This window comes from Mustela erminea, chromosome 2 (assembly GCF_009829155.1).
Source record: "Mustela erminea isolate mMusErm1 chromosome 2, mMusErm1.Pri, whole genome shotgun sequence".
NCBI lineage: Eukaryota > Metazoa > Chordata > Mammalia > Carnivora > Mustelidae > Mustela > Mustela erminea.
In genome coordinates, this window is record NC_045615.1 from 21554229 (window position 1) to 21578653 (window position 24425).

General features: G+C 39.0%; 1 protein-coding gene and 1 pseudogene across 1 annotated transcript in view; one reads left to right on the forward strand and one right to left on the reverse strand.

Moving 5' to 3' along the window:
* The window catches only part of ARHGAP10 (Rho GTPase activating protein 10), a 319494-nt gene that overhangs the window by 187360 nt on the left and 107709 nt on the right, over positions 1-24425 (forward strand). Inside the window, exons 15-16 of the mRNA XM_032330629.1 lie at positions 4314-4401; positions 13510-13568. Of these exons, the coding sequence (XP_032186520.1) occupies positions 4314-4401; positions 13510-13568 (147 nt within the window). The remainder of the gene's footprint in view (positions 1-4313; positions 4402-13509; positions 13569-24425) is intronic.
* On the reverse strand, positions 9005-9316 carry LOC116582853 (annotated as a pseudogene).

The window sequence follows — 24425 nt, forward strand, 5'->3', positions numbered from 1 at the left end:
TTCCAGGGCTCTGTATCTTAAAGAGAAAAAAAAAATTGGATGAATTCACCAGAGTTTTAGCTTTGCTCTTTTAAATGCATTCATAATTCCTCCCCTCTAGAGGAGTTAGTTCTAATGATTTTACTGCCCATTGTGGTACTAGGCAGTTATTATTATTTATTTTTTAGGTTACCATTTCTCTAGGTAGTGCTTATCTCAAATTTGAATTTTTCAAAGTACAATTTCTGTGTAATGCTTTTGTTCTTTGTAGAGACAAGAAATTAATTTTTTAGTATCTGAGGAAAAATTCCAAGACGTTTACTATTTTTTTGACAACTTCCATTTACTTGGTTTCTTTAGTTCTGGAGAGCTAATTATTTACTTGGATGTTTTTCTGTTATTGCCAGTTTCTATGTAACATATTTGTATATTGTTTGAAATGTTTTAAGTATATAAGTATGCTTGTGTAAATGTGATAATTTCTAAAGAAAGGATGCATGCTTAGTATCTTGCATGCTTTCTTCACCTGTCTTGTTTTTTGGTGTGTTTTCACTCCTTGTATTTAAGATTAAAATAAGAAGTGTTTCTTTCCATTCTTTTCCTCTCCCATCTTCTCTCCACACCCCCTTTTCCTCCACCCATTTTTCTCTCTTCTTCTCTGCCAACCAGAAATCCTAATGACAGTGGACCATACAGAGTCCTCTAAATAGGCCTGTCATCTCCACTCCTCCCGGTCAGGTCATGGTGATGGGTGTTGTTTGTCTTCTCAGTCGTCTTCCATTCTGGGAGCAGAAGGTAGAGGTCTGCTACATTTCCTGGACCAACCTCCTTAAGTTTAAAAAAAACAAAAAACAAAAAACAACCCAAGTGAACAATTGTCTTCATCCCCTTTCCAGGCGTTTTTCTTTCCTTCCCCTTTTGCTCTAACAGAGGGCATGCACAGACATAGTTTTGTAAAAGTTGTTTGTTTAAATAGAAACTTGGAGCACTTGGGGAGGGAAGGGAGAAATATCAGATGAGGTGTCTTTGGGTGAGTCATGGATTTTTAGTAAATGGGGTGAGAATATAACAGATTAATGACAATAGCTATTGGTAGGTATGAACTGAGATGGGTTAGAACTGTCAGTATTCTTCCCACCTCCCCACTGAACAATGAAAACATCAGAGCAGGGTGGGGAAATGGTGAGAAAAATGTGGTGGTAGCTTACGTGTGTTGGTGAATTTGGTGGTTATTTCTAAATTTAACTTGCAAAACAGGCTGGATGATTTTATCTTTAGACACAGAAGCATAGAAAACAAGAAATAAAACTAATTTAGAAGTTTTACTGTATAAAATATTACCTTGTTTATTTGTAGGACAACTTTTTTATATAGATTGGAGGAAAAAAGTAATGTAGGTGAAAAAAATTCTGATTTTGATTATAAAGAATGTCCTCAAAATTCATTCAATCAGCGTGCTCCATCAAGTACTTTAAAGTGGGGCCCAAGTCAATATTCAGAAGGGTGTCAGCACTTTGTATTTAGGTGGGGCCAAAAATTTCCAGTTTCAAAAAAAAGAACACTGGTTACATAATTATGAAACATTAGCCCAAATAAAAAGTCAACTATTTGTATCTGTGCTTGTTAGAGTTTTAACTAATCCCTAAGGGTGTTGTCCCTTGGTCAGAAAGGAAGCAAAATTCCTTCCTTGTTTAAAGTAGAACATATATTCTGATATGAACACTCAGGTGCATTTGTAAGTTTGAATCCCAAATAAGTTATTAGCAAATGTACCTGGTCCCAGTGCCTCCACTGATTGTAAAGAACTGCTAGGGATGATTGAGTTATTTGAAAACAGTGAAAATTTAATAGAGGATTAGTACCATGGGCACTGTGTAGTCATTAGCTTCTGATATGACAGCTACTTCTTATCCTGTGAATTCAAAGGATGGCTTGTTTTTCCATAGAAAGAATATTATCCTCAAAATATAGACTGATTATTTGATAGAAAGATGAAAATAAAAGATTTCCTTTAGAAGCCTCCTGATTTTAAAATGCTGATTTTCCAGTAGCAAGTTGATTGAAAATGTTATCTGACTTGTATGTTAAAATGAGATTTAAATAATTGATTTAATGAGAGAGAGAATATTCAGTTACTGAAGTAATTGGTTGGCAAAGCCTTTAGAACAGAATTATTTAGTCCTAGTTATAAAGGATTGCACCTCTAATCAGGGTGCTTAATTTGATTTCTTGAATGTATCTGCAGCTTGTCTGACAAGCTCAGTAACAAATGAGTTCTGAATTGTAGGAACTGATCAAAATGTAATCAGTGTCAATTGCCATTGTTGTAGTTTATTGCACGTTGCTGTCAGTCGCTGTAATCAAGAACTGTTGAAGTGCTTTAAAAAGTCTCCAGACTTTGGAGTAATTGACTTCCTATGTACGATGTTATGGCTGTGGAAGAATCATCACTTCCGGTTTTACTTTGTTTTCAGAAAGTTTGAGAGTAACATTGAGTCGCCTTCTATCCTTCCTCCTGCCCAAGCCCAAGCTTTATCAGTGACGTGTCTGCCTGAACGCAGGGGTCCCATTCTGACAGGCTTTTCTTTTCAGTGCCTTTCAGGAGGAAATAACTAACAAGACGTTTCCTCCTCTATATAGACAAATACAGTGTAAGGGCGGGAAAAAAGGAACCTGAAACAACTCGTTTCTTAGGTCTTAGTTGAAACATCATTCCAGAGCGAGGGAGAAATAAAATCTCTTCCAGGAATGTCTGATTTTTTTCCTTTGGATGATAGGAGTGTAGAAAACCAGGCAAGTTCTGTTGATTGTTTAATATCACTCATCATAACCCATTTGCTACCCTTTGAGTCGGAACCACCTCTGAACGCTTATACTTCTAGTGACTCAGCTGTGGTAATTGCCTACTCATTTAAACAATTTATGGGAGTCTGTACACATTCCTGATGTGCTTTGCCGCTCTTCAGAGTTCTGCGAGAGCGTTTACTTGATTTCCATGGTGCAGACAAAAACCTGAAATTCAGACAGGTTTGGAACTGACTTGGTTTGGGTGATGTAGAGAGCTACTCGGGGTGGTGACGGGATTTAAGCCCGGGTTTGTGATAACATGCCACCCCACCCCACCCCCGCCATGCCAAGCCAACAGCCGGGTGCAGTAGTCCAGCCTTAGAAGGATTAAAGGTATTACCCTATCCAGAGTACTGGCCTTTCCCTTTTGCACCATTCTCTCCTTTTATTTCAACTACGGCTAACTTTCTCCTTTTCAGACTTTATTACCTCCCTACCCCTCCCATTTGTTTGTTTGTTTGTTTAAGCCCCACATCTTTTTCTATCTACTTTTTTAGCTATGTGAAAGGGCATTTGGAAGAAGCACATCATTAACACTTTTAGGACAAAGAAAACTGGTTTCATTCAGAATGAATGTCAGAAGTTTTGCATAGAGGCTTCTGATAAGTGTTTCTTAGATGAGCGTATTAACTGTGATGTTCATGGGAAAGTTGAGTTTTACTGGGCGTATCATTGTATTGTTATTTTGGTGGCTCATGCGCTAATCTGCAGAAAGGTAATAATGTTGAGTCCAGAGCTTAGAAGCATGGGACCAAACTTATTGTCCTTTTCTTCCCACTGACGTGTTGCCATTTTGCTGTTAACAGTGCTGTTTCCCTTGTCATAACACGTGTGATGACCGTAATGCCACCCGAGACACAGTAAAATATATAGACACTGCCAGTGCCACACAGTCGAAGCCACGGCTGCTGAGTATTGTCTTCAGTATAGTAATAAGTGTCCACATCGCGGTCATCATGGCTGTGTATGCTTTGAGTTGGGGATCCTGAAATGTCCCACTCTTCCAGGCCTCCCCTTCTCTCAGCTCCATCTTGTCCTGATCCTTTGATCTCCACGACAGATCTGAAGTTGCTTAGGAGTGTCTAATAATAAGATTTTTTTAAAAAAAATTATTTATTTGTCAGAGAGAGAGAGAGAGGAAGAGAGAGCGAGCACAGGCAGACAGAATGGCAGGCAGAGGCAGAGGGAGAAGCAGGCTCCCTGCTGAGCAGTGAGCCCGGTGCGGGACTCGATCCCAGGACGCCGGGATCATGACCCGAGCCGAAGGCAGCTGCTCAACCAACTGAGCCACCGAATAATAGAACACAGCTTAACCCAGAAAAAACTGTGTGTGTTTTCATAAGAAATCCCAGAATTAATTATTTGTGGTTTGGCCATTTAAAAGTGGAAGCTTTGTGAGCCATTCAGGGGCGGGGGGGTGTTGAATGTTCTGGTTTCTAATTATTGGTTTTTTGTTTGTTTGTTTGTTTTGCTTGCTTGTTCACTAGACGTAAAAACATGCAATGAGGTGGACCTGGAGAATTCCATAGATTGGGAAGTGAAGACAATAACAAGTGCCCTAAAACAGTACTTGAGGTAAGCTCCTCTCAGTGACAGAAGGGAAGCGTGCGCTCCTGGGCATCTAACACACGGCAGATGCAGACTCTGCCTGGAGAGATCAGTCATTGAGTTAAACCTTAGGAGAAAGGGGGACATTTATGTGGGATCTGTGTCTTCAAAAGTGTGCCAAGTAGTAGCTGCATGTCAGTTGTTAGGTAAGTTGCAACACAATTGGAGTAGACTTGATTTTTGAAATGATGTCTATGGTAGACCTGAGTTTTAGGAGATAAGTGTTAGGAAACAGTGAGGAAGAAGGCTATTTCCTGAATTCGTTTAATCTTTTAGGCAAAATTGAAGATTTTTGTTTGTTTAAATTTAAATCATTGAACTTAGAGGCTTCTAACGATAACACGTAAATATAAAGTTATTCAAAAAGAAGTTCACTTGAGAAGTTAAGCTCAAGTCTTACATTTATTATGGAAGATATTTAGGACAGGGTTAGACAAGGGTTCAGCATCTCTATAGGTCATTACCCTTTGTATAAAAAAGAAAGGAATGTAATGATAAAAAGCTTGAGATTAGATGAACAATACCACGAGAGGGGAAAAAAGAAGTGAGTAAAAGAATGGAAAAAAGAACATGACTGTAATTCCTCTGCTGTGGTGCTCGGGGGGGACTTTGATCTTTGTGTGGCAGACCCATGGCAGTGCTCCCTCAGGACTGACTCTTGGTCACCAGCACATAGGATTGTGTTTCAGATATCTCTTATTTGGGTTTGAATGAGCACATGAAATAAACTGCTATTCCCTATTTCATATTTTACGCAATCCTTCCATTTGAAAAATTCCAAGTCGGTAACCCATTGAGGTTAGTATACTGAATCCCCATGGCCCCATTACCCTGCATCTATAGTTATCAACGTCCTACCCCTCTTGTTTCTTCAATCTCCCTACCTGCTACTTCTTTTGGATAATTTTTGAAGGATTTTCTAAAATGTCATATTGCTGCCCCCATAGATTTGTAAGTATATGCCTACAAAAAGCTAAGGACTTAAAAAAGACAATATAAAAGATAAAAAGAATACCATGATCATACCCAACAGAATTAATATTATCCAGTACGGAGTCCATGTTTGATTTTTTTACTGATTTTGTTTTTCAAAAGGTCTTTTCATATTTATTTAAATTCCTACAGGGTTTGAATAATGTCAACACATTTCATTTGATTGATATGTTTTAAGTCACTTTTAATCTGCACAGTCACCTGCCTCTGCACAGCTTTATTCTCCCTCAGCATTGTTGTATGTTTCTTTATAAACCTGGCTCCTTTTTCTTTTTTTTATTCTTATTTTCTTAACGATTTGTTTATTTTAGAGAGGGGGTGAGGGGCGGGGCAGAAGGAAAGGGAGAGAGAGAGTCTTAAGCAGACACCGCATTGAGAACGGAACCCAGTGTAGCGCTTGGTCTCACAACCTCGAGATCCTGACCTGAGCTGAAACCAAGAGTCTGATGTTCAACTGACTGTGTCCTCCAGGTCCCAACCTGGGTCATTTTTTAAGTAGAAATGGCAGATTGTGTCCTGGTGTCATTTAATGTGTTTCTCTAGCCGTCAGATTTCTTGTAAACAGTTAAATCTATAGAATTCATTAGATTCAGAGAATGTTTTTAAGATATTGATTTATTCCAAGATACATCGTAGTGGTAACATATTAGAAAGCCTGTTACCTGGTTGTCCCACTTTTTTGCCCCCCCCCCCCATTGATTGATTTATTTTAGAGAGGGAGAGAGCCTGAAAGAGTGCTAGCGTGGGGAGGGGCAAAGAGAGAATCTCAAGCAGACTCCCCACTGAACATGGAGCCCAACATGGGGCTTAATCTCACAATCCTGAGATCATGACGTGAGCTAAAATCAAGAGTCGGACACCCCAACCAACTGAGCCACCCCAGTGTCCCTGGTTGTTCCACTTTTTAATGAGATTTAAATTTATCAATGGATAGATGTGTATTACCTATTTTTGAGTATTTTATTTAAATAAGTTATTTTTAACCACTGCTTAAAATTTTTTTTCTTAAACTGTGAAGTACATTATTATTGTCCCTAGTTGATAAAGGGATAAAATTAATGCTTAATCTATGTGTTAATGTCTCCCTATCTGCCACTGATAGTGAATAGCTCATTTGGATGAGAATTACGACAAAATGAATCTTCTTAGCTCCCACCTGGGGATTAGAATGTAAGCTTCCTGAGGACAGGCATCTTATGTGTCTTGTTCATTGTAGTATCTCCAGCATCTAGAGCTGTACTTGTCACCAGGATATGAGGCTTCTTGACTGGGGAGATTTTGCTTCCCCTAGGAGATAGCAATGTCTGGAAATATTGTTGGTTGCCATGATTGCTGGAAAGGGGGTGCTACTGGCCTGCAGTAGCGGGGAGGCCAGTGATGGGCTTCTAAACATCCTACGGTGTGGGAAGCAACCTATCATTGTCTCTAAAGGTACAGAATGTTAGTGGTGCTGAGATTGAGAAAGCCTGTAAGAGATGGATGAAGGAAAGGATGGGAGAGGGACATAAAAATACAGTGAACTGCACATGTTACCTGACGAGCAAAGAGTGCTGGCACTCCAGGAGGTAGCTTTAAACACGTTTTATTCTTTAGTAAATTCATGGCTAAAACGCTTAAAGGGATTGGCCAAGGGGACTCAGTTATTGGTGGGAAACTAAAGGCAAAAATCCAGTTTTATAATAAATTGTATGAGTGTTTTTTTCTTTTTCTTTTTCTTTCTTTCTTTCTCTTTCTTTTATTTTTTACCCTGTTCCACATGGTTCTTTTTTCCTGGTGGGGTAAGTAGTTTAATAAACTTAGAGGATCTTTTTATTGAGCACCGCACATAAAATTTCTTTTTGGTTCTTGATGCTTTCTGAAGCTAGTGCCTTACTGTTCCTGGTCTTATGTTGCTTTTTCTGCCTTTTTCTCTCGTTACATTGCTTTATCCTTCTGAATTCTGCTTTGAAGCAAACATTGCCTACAGAACAACATTATGAGATGCTATTATTATATAACTTCCCTCCTAACAATATACACAGTCTGCCTGAATGTGATAAAGTGATTATCATAAAATGGCAGATGCCTTGGGAGATTTTGAAAGTTAGGTTGCTGTTCTTTCCCCTTGTTATTTTTAGCAACTAAAAATGCAGTAATTAGGATTTAAGTAATACTTTCTCTGGTGATGCACCAAAGGGGAGAAGATGGAGATTTTATTTTGGCTATCTGGTTCTGGCCTGCGCCCGTGCATTTCTTTCAGCACAGGAGGTAATATGGTGTGATGGTCAAGAGCTTGGTGGGAGCCAGCCTGTGTGGTTTGGAATCCCAGCTTTGTCACCTCAGGTACCCTAGCACAAAGTTGAATATAGCTTTTCTCACCAAAAAAAGCTGTTGCTCTTGAATTCTTGTCACTGCAAATAACCCAGCCATCTTATTGGTTGGAAGACTGGAGATGTTAGAAGGGAAGTAGCCAAACCCCTAAAACGCTAAGAGAAGGATAAAGATGTGCGGCAGATACATGTTTGGCATCATCGTACTTCTTCTACTGACCTGAGACAGAAATTCCTTAGTTTCTCGTGTTTTAGAGGGCTGGGTCCCAGCTCCGTGATGGATGACCTGCCTGTTCAGACCGTAATTTTGATTTCCAGCAATGTGCGCATCCCAACGGTTTCCCATTGTGAGGGGACAAATGAGCGGTTTTGTGAGGTTTTTCGTGAACTGATTTGACCTAGAAGAAACTTTTAAAGCCTGGAAATTGGAGTGGAACTTTTCGGGAAGAAAGTGCCAGCTTAGATAAATATTATGATTTATATTCATAGACAGATCCCAAAGGGTGGCAAAGGGAGGTAGCTTTAAACCTGTTGGATGGCAAGTTGAGAGATACAGTGATTCGGTTTGATACATTTTGTATGGAGAATTTGTCATGTTTATTACTGCCTCCCTACCGTCAACAATATTTAATACTTGCTATTTATGCTGTATTGACTAGCAGACATATGACAATGGTAGAACTAGCTCATAGAAGGTATTTCGATGCAAATTCATTTTTATTGGAAAAGAAATTCTCCCTCTGGCTTTTCTAAGTGTTCTCCCCCCCCCCCCACCCCCCAATTTTCTTTTCAGGACTATTTAGCTGGCCTTCTATGCCAAGTCATCATTTTCCTTCCTTGCCATTTTTCACATATTTTGAAACAAAACCTGAAGATTTACTTCTTTTTATTAAGGCTATGGTTTAATTGATTTTATTTTTCTTCTTTAAATGAGAGTGTAGGAGTTGAAGGGGAGGGAGAGAGGAACTAAGAAAGAGCTTTTCTTCACTAGGGCTTTAAGTTTTAATTGATGTGCCTGTTGTCAGTGTGTGTGTATGTGTGCGCGTGCGTGCATGTGCATATGCAGTGGTATCCTAAGTTGTATGTAGGGAATATGACCTGTAAATATATATATATATATATATATATATATTTTTCCAACAAAAATTAGAAGGATTTTTAATTTCCAAGTCCTCTGGAACGCAAAATTAATGCAACGTAAATGGAAAGATCTAATTAATAAATTTAACAAGTCAAAATAATTTTGTTACATAAATTAACCCATTTATTATAGGCTACCAGTGTTTCAAACGGTGGCACTTCTACTGCTCTTTCAACTCCTTCAGTCTTCTGATGGCAGACTTTACTGTGATGGCAGAAGTGGTGTTGTAGGTCCAGGCTCCACCAGCGACGGTTTTCATGCAGGAGCCACAATGCCAGATCCCCACAGCTCGTCTTTTCATCTTGGTTTTGCCGCAGAAGGAGCAAGTGTACTTGGCGTGCTGGCTTATCTCAATCTTCTTCACCATCTTCCTGAGGGAGGCACCATAACGGGTCCCCTATTTGCCCACAATTCCGACATTCTTGGTGTGTTCAGCCATGTCGCCCTAAACTAGGTCTGAGCCCAGAGAGTGTAAATATATTTTTACATCTGTTTTATTTGTTTTTTTAAGCAGCTTTACTGAAGTGAATTTGACCTGGGTAAACAGTGTATTTTATAGTGTACATCCTGGTGAGTTTGACACATGCACACACCTGTTAAGCAGACACTGTAATCAAGATAGTGACCCTCACCACTGCCCCCCAAAGTTGCCTCCTTCCCCCGAGGAATCCCTCGCTCCCACCCTTCCCTTTTTCCTCCCTCATTCCTAGGCAACAACTGGCCTGTTTTCTGTCACTGTACATTAATTTGCATTCCTTAACATTTCATATAAATGGAATAAAAATATATCTTCTTTAAAAAAAAAAATCTGGGTTCTTTCATTTAGCATTATTAGAGGGTTCATTTATGCTGTAGCATGTGCCAGTGGTTCATTCCTTCTTGTTGCTAACCAGTGTTCCATTGTAGGGATACATCACAGATTTTTTTTTTTTTTTAAGATTTTATTTATTGGAGAGAGAGAGAGAGAGAGAGAGAGAGAGCACACATGAGTGGGGGAGAGGAGCAGAGGGAGAGCGGGGCAGAGACTCAAGCGGACTCCCCACTGAGCATGGAGCCCGATATGGAGCTCCCTGTCAGGACCCTGAGATCATGACCTGAGCTGAAATCAAGAGTCGACTTGAGCCCACTGAGCCACCCAGGTGCCCCTCTGCCACAGATTTTTTTAAAAAAATCCATCCAATCCGAGAGGAAAAATAAAGCTCTGGGGAAAAAAAAAAAAACAAAAAAACAAAAAAAACCCGAAACAAAAAAATCCATCCACCTCTTGAGGGATCTTTGGGTTGTTTGTAGCTTCTGGCTATTACAAATAAAGCTGCCAAAATCCTTTCTGTACACATCTTTGAGTAAGGCTTATATTTCTCTTGGGTCAAGCCTAGGAGTGAAATGTCTATCTACTTCTATATTGGTTGTATGTTTAACATTTTGGGAAACTGACAAACTTTTTTTTTTTCCCCAAAATGGTTATATTTTTTTGCATTCTCACCCTTAATGTGCAAGAGTTCCTTTTCCTCTGCATCATTGTCAACTCTTGATATGGTCCATTTTCTTCGTTTTAGCCATTCTTTTTTTTTTCTTTTTTTTTTTTTTTTTAAGATTTTTAATTTATTGATCAGAGGGAGAGAGGGAGAGAGAGCGAGCAGAGGCAGACAGAATGGCAGGCAGAGGCAGAGAGGGAGAAGCAGGCTCCCTGCTGAGCAAGGAGCCCAATGTGGGACTCGATCCCAGGACGCTGGGATCATGACCTGAGCCGAAGGCAGCTGCTTAACCAACTGAGCCACCCAGGCGTCCCTCGTCTTAGCCATTCTAAAGGTGTACAGTGGTATCTCATGTGCTGTGAATTTTCACTTCCACAATGACCGATAATCTTAAACTTTTCTATGTGCGTATATGCTATCTCTGCATCTTCTTGGGTGAAATGTTTGTATTCTTTCATGCAATTAAAGAAACTTGTTGCCTTATTATATTTTGGTAATTTTTAACCGTATTTTCGATACAAGTTCTTCCTCAGCTGTGTGCTTTGCAAATGTTTTCTTCAGTCTGTGACTTGTCTTTTCCTTCTCTCAATAGTGTCTTTCAAAGAGCATCAGTTTTGATGAAGTTCCAGTTTATCAGTTTTTCTTTTTTTGAATTGTCTGTTTGGTGATGTATCAAGACGTCTTTGCCTAATCCAAAGGCACAAAGGTTTTCTTTTATATTTTCTTCTAGAAGTTTTATAGTTTTAGGTTATACTCTTAGATCTATGATCTGTTTTGAGTTCATTTTTATTTAAGATATGAGATACAGATCCAAGTTTGCTTTTGAATATGAGTGCCCAATTATTCTAATACCAGTTATAGGAAGAGCTGTCTCTTTCCTCCTGAACTCTCTATTGAGATGAGCATACAGTTTTTCTATTTCAGTTTGCTACTGTGGCGAATTGCATTCATTTTGTTTAAATATTAAGACAGTACCACATTTGTATGATAAACCCAACTTGGTCATGATGTATTATCCTTTTATTTATCTTGTTTAATTTGAATCTTGTTGATTTTATTTGCCTTTGCTTATTCAGGGTTTAATTTCCTCTTTTTTTTTTTTTTTTTTTCTGACTCCCCAAGATTGAAAGTGAAGTCATTGGTTTAAGACCTGTCTCCTTATATAGGTGTTGAATGATACAAATTTACCCCTAAATACTGCTTTACTAATAGTATCCCTTAAATTCTGATATGTTGTGTTTTCATTTCCATTTTGTTCAAAATACTTTCTAGTTTCTCTTTCTTTGGGGTTTCCCAGATCTCTTTCTGTTACTAATTTTTAATTCAATTTTTATTGTAATCAGTGAAATAGCTGGTATAAATTAAACCCTTTTAAATTGATTGAGATTTGTTTGACAGCCTGAAATATGGTTTATCTTGATAAATGTTCCATGTATACTGGGAAAGAATGTCTTTTCTGCTCCTTTTGGATGGAGTATAATTTAGATGAGAGACATATCAGTTAGGTAAAATTGGTTGATAGTTTTATTCAAATCTTCTGTATCCTGATTTCTTTGTCTACTTGTTATATCAGTTATTCAAATGGAGAAGTATTTAAATCTCCAGCCATAGGTGTGGATTTGCCTGTTTCTTCTTAAAGTTCCATCAGTATTCGCTTTATGTATTTTGAAACTCTTGTTATTATTAGACACATTAACACGATTGTTATGCCTTGATTTTTTTTTTTTTTAAATTTGACAGAGATCACAAGTAGTCAGAGAGGCAGACAGAGACAGAGAGAGGGGGAAGCAGGCGTCCCACTGAGCAGAGAGCCTGATGCAGGGCTTGATCCTTGGACCCTGGGATCATGATCTGAGCCGAAGGCAGAGGTTTTAACTCAATGAGCCACCCTGGCGCCCCTGTCTTGTTGATTAATTGTCCTCCTTAGCAATACAAAATGAACTCCTTTATCCCTGCTTTTTTTTTTTTTTTTTTTTTGGCTTTTGTATATGTCTTAAATTTTTGTGTGTATATGTCTTTGATTTTTCTTTTTTCTTAAGCATTTGAAGAGGGATTTCTGGGTTACACGATTTAAATCTCTTAAAGATTTTTAATATCTTGCCAGATTGCCCTCCAGGAAGACTGTGCAGATTGATACTTGTCTAAGTGTTCTTTAAGTGTTTTTACAGAGTTCAGAGATCTGGTTTTTTATAATTTAAGATATGTATACAGATTGACTGAACTGCAGCATTCTGTTGACCACAGGACAAAATACACTACCATTTGTGTTATTTGGTAGAAGGTTAAAATTATATGGGCATTTTTCACATTGTTACATATTTCATATCTCTTTTATTTTGTACACATAGGTCAAAAATGGACATCATATTTCTGTAATAGAGATTTGTAAGAGGAGAGGATATGATCTTTGTTTAAAGTTTTTAATGTTTTCTTTTTTTTATTTTTTAATAAATATAATGTATTATTAGCCCCAGGAGTACAGGTCTGTGAATCGCCAGGTTTACACACTTCACAGCACTCACCATAGCACATACCCTCCCCAATGTCCACCCTCTCCCAACCCCCCTCCTCCCAGCAACCCTCAGTTTGTTTTGTGAGATTAAGAGTCACTTATGGTTTGTCTCCCTCCAGATCCCATCCTGTTTCATTGATTCTTCTCCTACCCCCCAAACCCCCCACGTTGCATCTCCACTTCCTCATATCAGGAAGATCATATGATAGTTGTCTTTCTCCGAAAGCTTTTAATGTTTTCTTAATAGCATCATCTTCAGTTAATATCCTAGAGATGATTTTCAAAACTATATGCTTATATTTGGTTGGACAGAATGTTTGACTTTAAATAAGTTGTATGTGGAAAGAAGTTTTACATATAATTTCAGTTGTTTGTAAAGGTATTTTCCAAGATTAAATATGAAATATTATGTGATTAAATCTGATAAGGATTTGTGGCTGTTAAACTTTGTTAGTGCCTGGTACAGATGATAAATAATCCATTTGATTTATGTATCTATTTGATATGTAAAAAATTGCTTAGGGAAAGTTCTACACATTAACTGAGAAATGCACATGACATTTATAACCTTTTATAAAAAATGGACACAAAGAGCAGTGACCTGTTTGTATGTGTTTGGTAATTCTGGGCTGTCCTTTCATACAGGAGTCTTCCAGAGCCTCTTATGACCTATGAGTTACATGGAGATTTCATCGTTCCAGCCAGTAAGTATTATGTAGAGGTGTAGTGGTTGACAGTGTGTCTAAGTTTCCACGTGAAGAATCTCACTTAATGTTCTTGTAATCTGTATTAAAAATAGAAATCACATTAGAAGATGTTTGATCTCTTTCATCTTTTAGAGGGTGAAAAAGCAGGACTATTGATATATTCATTCATTCATTCATTCATTCATTCACATTTATTTATTGTCTACTATGGCTAATCACTGGTAGATACTGGGTATGTGGAACCCTGAAAGGATTTCTGCCCCCAGGGGTCCATTCTCCAGCAAGTATTGGGGCACACACACCTCCCATTAACCCATAAAATCTAGAATCATGACATGAGCAAAATGCTTTGGGAACACAGAAGTATTTAACTTGCAGAAGGTTGGGGAAGATTAGCAGATTTGGAGAGATTAGCAGGTTGGAAATGGCTTCACATAGCAAGATATTTAGATGGAAATTACAGGCAGAAGGAGTAATGTGAGATAATGCCAGAAGCCCACACAGTATCCGATAGTGAATTATATGTGATAAAATGTTAAATAAAAAAGGCCTGTAGTTGGTAGAATTTTAATTTGTGATTAAATTTTTCGTGAGTCATACTCATTTGAAGCTGTCTTGTTTTCTCTCTCTTGTTCGTACACCTCAGTTTTTGTGTTGACACATGGTGTTTAATCATCAGAGTCGTCTGAAATTCATTGGTGTGAGGTATTTAATAGTTAAGGAGATGAAGGTTGAGACATGTGAAGTCACTTGCCAGATTATAGGGATCTTTATTTAAAATTCAAAACCTTAGCTCCACTGGCTAAAACCTGCAGGATTGGTTTTCACAGGTGCACTGACAGTAGCTATGATTGTATTTTCATTTCTTTTTTTTTTTTTTTTTTTTCCTTCCCCCTTGGATGTATTCCATAGTTTAATCTGTTGAAAAATTTAGAGCAATCCCTTTGGGTCCTCTGTTACTGCTGCCTGAACATTGCTTTAAACGTTATCTTCTTGTGAGGTCTTTATGGCAGCCTGGGTAAAGGTTCCTAGCATGTTATAGAGAGAAGCAATGTGTAGGCCCAACTAGACTGTGCTTATAAAATCAGCCTTTGGAAAAGGCAAAAATATGGGTCTACCCACTTCTGTTTTCACGTGGAAGACTTTTTTTTTTTTTTAAGAGAATTTGTGTGATCAAGGAAGTGGGGGAAAGTTTTCTTGGCAAAAACTCAAGCAAACGCTTAGTTGTTTTGATTCCTTCCCTGTGGCATTTTTGGCAAGCAGGGAAAAGAGAAATTAAACTCTAGTTGGAGGACAATCGCTTCATGTTGTTCGCCTTAGAGACTGGAAAAAGCAGAAGAGTGCCAGTTTTCATCTAAAATCCTTTGAGAATGGGAGAAAGATAAAGTGATTATGGAGTAAGGTTTTCAATAACCACAAGTTAGTGTCATTATGATTATCGCGCCTTGCAACGGCGGCTAGTGTGTCTGAGATTCTAACGTCCATGATTTTTACCAGATGAAGGCTTCATAAGAGGCAGAAACTTGCGAGTGGTGATGGAGTCTGAGGCGGGAGGAAGGGAGTGGACAGAGTTCGTCGAGGCCATCCTTGAGGGATGTGGTCGTTTCGCCCACTAGCCCGGTACCTTGTGTTTGGCCTCCTGACTTTCTGGGGATGCTGGAAAAGAGTCTCCACAATGATCTGAATAACAGTCCCTGTTCCAGAGAAATACTATAGCTACTGTAATTACTGGCATGTGTTTGTACCCAAGTGGAGTTGCGGTTGGAACAGGACCTGTAGTTACCTTCTTTAATGAGAAAAGTACACGTGTTAAACCGGTGTATCCAGTGTTCCCAGCATGGTCTTTAATTTTTTATTTGAGTCTCTATGAGTACCCCCTCTGGGTCCTCACTGTGCCTGTCTTAGGAAAGAGTGTGGGAGCAAATTCTCTCATCTTCTTCACATGGCTTGCAAGAATTACATAAAAACAGTTATAGAAGTCAGGTGGCCAAAATTAGTCTCCCCTTTTGAATATTGTTGGAAAAATTGGGACTGTGGTCAGGCTATCATTTTCCATTAACAACAGCACAAATGACCTTGTTATGCGAAAGTGTCTGTTAGCAGAGCTGACTGCTAAAATTATCAAGCATCGCCAGTCTTTGTTATTGCCTCTCACACTAGCACGGAAACGAATTTTTGATTCCTTTCAGTCAAGTGTGGTTTCCATCCATTCTGGGCTGTTGAGATGGTCTCTTTTGCCTTCCCTGCTGAAAGTTCTGGAGGTTTCTCTTCAGTCCCTTTATTTTCTCTCCTCAGTTTCTTCTCTGCAGGCTTCTGTTGAGAACCCGTGGGTTAATTTCTGGAGTGACTCATACAAATATGAATTTTATTTCTTTTTTGTCACCACAAGACGGACATTTTTTGTTCTTCATTCTTAAAAAATACCGACTGTTCAGTGTTGAATACATTGGGAAATTATTTTTTTAAGAGAAAATTAAGAGAGCTGAGAAAGTTAACTAAAATTGCTGAAAGGAGCTAGAGTCTCTCTGTATGGAAAACCATTCTTTTGTTTCTCCTTTACTCACACACAAAATACTTCACTTGTGATACCTCTGGTCACCAACAGTGTGGGCTTTTTCCCCCACGCCAACCAATTCTGCAACCAGCTGAGTGTCCTGCAATTAGATTCAGTTCTGATTCTGTCTACCTGGAGTTAGCATCGGGTCCCACAGGGCAAGGGCTCCGTCCCACAAGCCTGCCTGCAGTTGAGACACCAGTTGTGAGTCCCAGGTTGTCTGCAGGACTTCTGGCTAACTGGTTGGAAATCAGAGTTTCACAACTCCCACCTTAGGTATGATAAATGGGTCTCAGAACTCATGGAAACACAAAGTTGTATTTGCCATCTTATTATATAATAAAGGATATGATAGAGAATACAGATGAAGAGCCAGATGAAGAGATACATAAGATGAGATCCGGAAGTGTCCCGGGTGTAGAAGCTTCTGTCCTTGTGGAGTTGGAGTGTGGCACCCTCTGGCCATGTAGATGCGTTCACCCAGTCTGAAGTTCACCAGACTCTACTGTTTTTGTGGGGTTGTCATTACGTAGACATGATGGATTATAAACTCCATTTCTGGAGAATGAGAGGTGGAACTGAAAATTCTGAACTTCTAATTATGGCTTGGCCTTTCTGGTGACCCTCCCCCATCTGGGAGCCCACCAGAGGTCACCTCATTAGAATAAAAGATGATCTTATCGCCCAGGGAATTCCGAGGGATTTAGGGGATTGGCGTGAGACACTCCTCTGTCACTTACAAAATTGTGGAGGTTGTTGGAGCTTTGTGTCAGGAACTAGGAACAAAGACTAAATATTAGAACAAAAGATTCTCTGAGCACTCCTATTCACAAGACTTTTAGGAGTTCTATGTCAGGAACCAGAAGCAGAGACCAATATATATTTCTTATTACTTCATACCATCCATCTTGTGAGAAGATATAATGAACTCTTAGTATAGAAATTTGTAAAATGAAAACATAGTTTACTTGGTCTGTGCAGGAATGCAAATGATTGTGCCCATCTATGGAAGACTATTAGGCGTCTATGTGGATGTTTTTCTATGGTGTTTATTATCTCTGAGAATGTTAGTCCATGGTCTGTGTCTTAGCCTATAAGACTCAGAGTTCTTGATATGTCATATTGTTAAAAATCAGACCCATTCAGGGTTGGACTCATGTTAAGCTTAGCTTGAGAATGACCACCAAAGCTTGGATGCCTAATATGGCATCAGAGAATACTTGTCTTGCTATGTTCTGTATGTTTTCTTTCAGTAATCAAGTTACCTGGGAAGCAAAATCATAATCACAAAGCTCTTAAGTCATTTATGATGAAAAATGTAACTATTAGAGGATCTGGGCACTGGTATTTGCCTAAGTGGAATGTTCTATTCTAGTTGGTAAACATGCGTGGGAAGCAGGAGAATCATGTGATCTTAATTGGGAAGGATTTGGAAACCTGGACATTAAAGGAATTGAATGCCTAATGACATTGAGCTATTTTAGCCAGATACATTCATTTCCCAGTGGATAGGGTCACCCACAGAAGAACTCAAATACTTGATGTCTGTTGAGTGAAGCACCTTGGGTAGTGTATGGATGTTTACCGCTATTATTTTCCTAAAATTACTGTACTATTGACGTATGACATTTAAATATTAAAATAACTTAATATTTACCTGCCTAAGTATCTTTGATAAGCTCCAGTAAGCTATGATCATATCTTTTTCAGTCTCTGTTAGTTGGCACAGCATCATAGACATTAAGTGTTGTGGATGCTGATTTTTATTTTCACAATTAAAAATGCTTTGGTATTATAGTAAACTAATTCCCTGGCTGAGGTTAGGGTCTGGTGTTATGATTAATTCAATGTCCTAGATTTTTAAAAAGTTATGCTTTTCATTATATAGTTTATACAAATTAAAATGAAATGCATAAAGCATAGGCCACTAAAGATAATTTATCTAATTATATAATTTATCATTTAGAAAACTTCTTTTGAGTGCCTTAAAGTTATTATTATGTTACAACCATGTGGAAATGCCCATTTAGTAGGGATTTCTTTTTTTTTTTTTTTTTTTTAGTAGGGATTTCTGATTAACGTCAAAATAAAATGGAGAAAAAATAGTTTAACTTTAAAAGCCTTACTTTCAAATAAAAAGAAAAAAAAAGCCTTACTTTCGGGGCACCTGGGTGGCTCAGTAGGTTAAGCATCTGAGTCTAGATTTGATTTGGGCTCAGGTCATGCTCTCCAGGATTCCGGGATCGAGCCCAGCATTGGGCTGTGTGCTCAGCGGGCAATCTGTTGTAGATTCTTTCTCTTCCTCTGCCCCACTTCCCTGCTCTCCTCAAAATAAATAAACATTTTTTAAAAAGTGCCTTACTTCCAAATATCCTTCTTTTTGAAAGAGGGGAAAAAGCAGACTTGAGAAAAAGGCATGTGTGATTTCAAATGAAGATGGCTGTGAGAGTGGCCCTCAAAGAAAGAAGTGGAAGGTTTTGATTCTGTTTTTCAAAACTGCTTCTACTGTTTTTAGAAATGAAGAACCTTAACCTTAGAGAGTGGGAAATTATTTCTCTGTCTTGTGTTTCTGAATAAGTAATAAATCCCCAAATGTTAAAATTATATTTTCTTTTGAGAAATGATTATTAATGACAAGGTAGACAACATCAGTTAGAAGTAGCTTTTTAGTGCAAAGTTTTTAAAAATTTTTAGTTTTTGAATGCATGAAATTTTTATTATAAGGAGTTATCTTTTTATTCCTTTGGAATTTTTATTATTTTTCAGAGTCCTGACTTTAAATTTTCTCCTAGTTTATTTTTATTTTTTAAATTAAATCTGTGAATTGAAAATGTTATTTTTTAAAATTTCTTTCATTTTCCTCTAGCTTTGATTTAGTAAGGTATTATCTTGGTTTTAACTCCAGACAAAAACTTGTGTAATTTATCACATAAGTTTTATTTTTTTTTTAAGTATTGTATATGAAGTATTGATACATTAGTTTGTTACATTAGCTTCAAATATACAATAGAGTGACTTGACAAGTCTGTTTGTTACACTGTATTCATCACAAGTGTAGCTGCTGTCTGTCCCTGTATCTCACCATATCATTGACTACATGCCCTATGCTGTACCTTCTACTCTCCTTCACCCATTTGCCCGTCTCCCTACCTAACCCCCTCCTGCAACCGCCTGTTTGTTCTGTGTTTGAGTCTGTTTCTGCCTTTTTTGTTCATTTATTTATTTATTTTTTAGTTACACATTTAAATGAAATCATATGGTTTTTTTCTGGTGACTGATTTCGCCCCTCTTGGTCCATCTGTGTTGTTGCAAATGGCAGGATCTCATCTGTTTTTATGGCTGAGTGATATTCCTTATTGACTCTTTAGGTAGTTGCACTTTTGTTTTCAGTGACAAATTTAGTTTATATCTAAGAGTCTTTTTTTTTTTTTAAGATTTTACTTATTTGAGAGAGAGAGTGCAAGCAAGAGGAGTGGCAGGTAGAGGGAGATGGAGAGGTAGACTCTCCACTGAGCAGGGAGCCCAGTGCGGGGCTCAATCCCAGGACCTTGGCACCATGACCTGAGCTGAAGGCAGACACTTAAGGGACTGAGCCACCCAGGGGCCCCTGTATCTGAGAGTTTTCATTATGTGATATGATTTGATTACTCTGCTTTATCAGATGCCTTTTCATTTCTTAGCCTTTCTGCTTCCTTTGTCTTTAGCATCAACTGTGTCCTGTGTTGTGAAATCTCATTCCTCACTGTAAACCATTACTATTGGAAGTGTAAACTTGAACAGACTTAACTGCACAATCACTGGAAGGAACTCATATGATCATAGAATTGATGGTGTGGGGCTCCTTTTAAAATGACACGGAGAGACGTCCATGGTACCTTAAATGAAATAGCCAGTTCACACATTTCATTTTGAAAAACCCAAATTCTGAAAGGATTAAACCTAAAATGTGCCAGCCTCAGTTAGGTGAGATTTATTATGGGTAGCTTAATGCAAGTGAACTTTTTGTTGAAACATAATAGAAATGCACATGAATAATAAGTATACAGCTTAATAAATTTTCACATATTAAGATAGCTGTGTAAGCAGCCCTGGGTCAAGAAATAAGGTATTGTCAGAGTCCCAGAAACCCTTTCTCACACCCGCACAGTCCCTGTGACATAAGAGCACTCCCCGGCCTTTTTTTTTTTTTTTTAAATATTGATTTATTTGACAGAGAGAGAGTGAGCACAAGCAGGCAGAGCAGCAGGTAGAAGGAGAAGCAGGCTCCCTGCTGAGCAAGGAGCTTGAGGTGGGACTTGATCCCAGGACCCTTGGATCATGACCTGAGCTGAAGGCAGTCGTCTAACCAGCTGAGCCACCCAGGTGCCCCTCTCCCCTGGCTTTTGACACCATAGGTCCAGAGGTTAGGGTTACTGCATTTGCATTGTATCTAATTGGAATCATCCAGAATACCCTCTTTTGCATTCAGCTTTTTTGGTCATCTTGTGACATTCCTCCGTGCTGAGTGAATGAGCAGTTCATTCTGGTTTCTTGTGGTATAGGATTCCTTTGTATGAACATACCACAATGCATTTATCAGTTCTTTTGATGAGACTTGAATGGTTTCACTTCTGGGATTATCAAGAGTGCTACTGCTGTGAACATTCTAAAATGTGTCTTTTAGTGAACGTTTATGTGCATTTCTCTTGGTTTTGAGTAGAATTTTTGGGTTGTGGGTTGGAATGTGTGTGTTCAATTTCAGTAGGTACTGCCAAAGAGTTCTCCAAAGTGATTGTGCCATTTAATTATTCCCACGTAGAGTTCCATTTACTTCATATCCTTGCCAGAACTTAGTACTACATTCATTTAAAGCCATTCTGCTGGGTGAGTAGTAGTAGCTCATTGTGGTTTTAATTTTATTTCCCTGATAAGGAGGTTTAGCACTTTTTCATATGTTTATTGGTCATACGGCTAGCCTCTTTCCTGAAATTCCTGCTCCAGTCTTTTGCCCATTTTTCTTTTGGATTGTTTCTTTCTTTTTGGATCGATTAGTAGTTCTTCATACTGATGGCATGTTCTTTCCCTACTATATGTATTTCAAATGATTAGTGATTGCTTTTACTGAGTTGTTTTACGTATGTCTTCTAAAATGTTAACAGAACAGATACTTAGTTCTTACAGTAAGGAAAAAGTAAAACCATCAACATTTTGAAGAAACAGATTCTTGAAATCTGACAAAGACAAAAACTATATTATTTCACTTATATGTGGAGCCTTAGAAAAGAAAAGCAACAACAAGCAAGTTGATAGATACAGAGAACAGATTGGTGGCTGCCCAGGGCTGGGGAGTGGGCAAAATGGGTGAAAGGAGTTGAAAGATGCAAACTTCCACTTATAAAATAAGTAAGTCGTGAGGATGGAATGTGCAGCATGGTAACTGTAGTCAGTAACACTATGTTGTATATTTCAAAGTTGCTAAGAGAGTAAATCTTAAAAGTTGTTTTTTTTTTTTTACCCCCTAAGATTTTATTTATTTGAGATAGAGCTTGAGAGAGAGAGAGAGAGCATGGTGGGGGGTAGGGACAGAGGGAGAAGCAGAAGCAGACTCCTCACTGAGCAGGGAGCCCGATGCGGGACTCCATCCCAGGACACTGGTAGGTGCTTCAACACCTGAGCCCCCCAGGCATCCCAATCTTAAAAGTTCTTATCACAAGAAAAAAATTTATAACTGTGTGGTATTGGATATTAACTAGATGTATTGTGGGGGTCATCTAACCATATATACAAATATTGAATCATGTTGTACATATAATACAATATTTTATGTCAGTTATATTTCTTTTTTTATTTTATTTTTTATTTTTTTTTATTTCCAGCATAACAGTATTCATTATTTTTGCACCACACCCCGTGCTCCATGCAATCCGTGCCCTCTATAATACCCACCACCTGGTACCCCAACCTCCCACCCCCCGTCCCTTCAAAACCCTCAGATTGTTTTTCAGAGTCCATAGTCTCTCATGGTTCACCTCCCCTTCCAATTTCCCCCAACTCCCTTCTCCACTCTTAAGTCCCCATGTCCTCCATGCTATTTGTTATGCTCCACAAATAAGTGAAACCATATGATAATTGACTCTCTCTGCTTGACTTATTTCACTCAGCATAATCTCTTCCAGTCCCGTCCATGTTGCTACAAAAGTTGGGTATTCATCCTTTCTGATGGAGGCATAATACTCTATCCCCAGGGGTACAGGTCTGTGAATCACCAGGTTTACACACTTCACAGCACTCACCAAAGCACATACCCTCCCCAATGTCCATAATCCCACCCCCTTCTCCCAAACCCCCTCCCCCCAGCAACCCTCAGTTTGTTTTGTGAGATTAAAAGTCACTTATGGTTTGTCTCCCTCCCAATCCCATCTTGTTTCATTTATTCTTCTCCTACCCACTTAAGCCCCCATGTTGCATCACCACTTCCTCATATCAAGGAGATCATATGATAGTTGTCTTTCTCTGCTTGACTTATTTCGCTAAGCATGATACGCTCTAGTTCCATCCATGTTGTCGCAAATGGCAAGATTTCATTTCTTTTGATGGCTGCATAGTATTCCATTGTGTATATATACCACATCTTCTTGATCCATTCATCTGTTGATGGACATCTAGGTTCTTTCCATAGTTTGGCTATTGTGGACATTGCTGCTATAAACATTCGGGTGCATGTGCCCCTTTGGATCACTACGTTTGTATCCTTAGGGTAAATACCCAATAGTGCAATTGCTGGGTCATAGGGCAGTTCTATTTTCAACATTTTGAGGAACCTCCATGCTGTTTTCCAGAGTGGCTGCACCAGCTTGCATTCCCACCAACAGTGTAGGAGGGTTCCCCTTTCTCCGCATCCTCGCCAGCATCTGTCATTTCCTGACTTGTTGATTTTAGCCATTCTGACTGGTGTGAGGTGATATCTCATTGTGGTTTTGATTTGTATTTCCCTGATGCCGAGTGATATGGAGCACTTTTTCATGTGTCTGTTGGCCATCTGGATGTCTTCTTTGCAGAAATGTCTGTTCATGTCCTCTGCCCATTTCTTGATTGGATTATTTGTTCTTTGGGTGTTGAGTTTGCTAAGTTCTTTATAGATTCTGGACACTAGTCCTTTATCTGATATGTCATTTGCAAATATCTTCTCCCATTCTGTCAGTTGTCTTTTGATTTTGTTAACTGTTTCCTTTGCTGTGCAAAAGCTTTTGATCTTGATGAAATCCCAATAGTTCATTTTTGCCCTTGCTTCCCTTGCCTTTTGCGTTGTTCCTAGGAAGATGTTGCTGCGGTTGAGGTCAAAGAGGTTGCTGCCTGTGTTCCCCTCAAGGATTTTGATGGATTCCTTTCGCACATTGAGGTCCTTCATCCATTTTGAGTCTATTTTTGTGTGTGGTGTAAGGAAATGGTCCAATTTCATTTTTCTACATGTGGCTGTCCAATTTTCCCAGCACCATTTATTGAAGAGGCTGTCTTTTTGCCATTGGACATTCTTTCCTGCTTTGTCGAAGATTAGTTGACCATAGAGTTGAGGGTCTATTTCTGGGCTCTCTATTCTGTTCTGTCAGTTATATTTCAATAAAAACAAATACCCATTTCTTGATCTGCTTTACCTCTCTTCCCCCTTCCCTTCCATTTCTTGATTTTTGAGCCAATGATCTGAAATTCCACTCTCTCTGTCCCTTCTAGCCACTCACTCTTTAACCTCCTTGTATAACTGGAGAAGGACTCCCTGCTGGCCAGCTTAGTGGTGGGTGTGCAGGCTCCCCTCCTCCCCGTCTTGTACTTCCTTAGTCCCTCATTAACTCTTGATACCACTGGCTACCCAGGCCTTGCCTGTTTCTTCTCATTTGGCTTTCTCATGACATTGAACCTCCTGGCCCTCCCTCCTCTTCCTCCTCCTGTGCTTTGTTTAGCCCCCAGCTGGCATCTTCACTGAACCCCAGTGGTGCTCTTTTCCCCACAGGATGTTCTGTTGGCTTTCTGAAGTAGTCAGGCACCGTTGGCCATGTGCTGGAGGTCCCCATGCCCCTCTGGAAAATATTGCTACCTTCATCTCCAATGCCTCCTGCCATTCCCAGCTCCCTGCTAGATATCTGCCCCTTGCACGTCCCTTCCTCTGTCACTCCCACCGTCATTGTCCCCTTCAAACCAGCGTTGTCTTCTCTGCTCCTGTCTGTCAGTGGGACTGACCATACCACTGCATAACCAAGGCATGAAACACTGGTTTTGCCTTCTTCCTTCTGATCCATGGCCAGTCTGCAGCTAGATCCTGTCAAGTG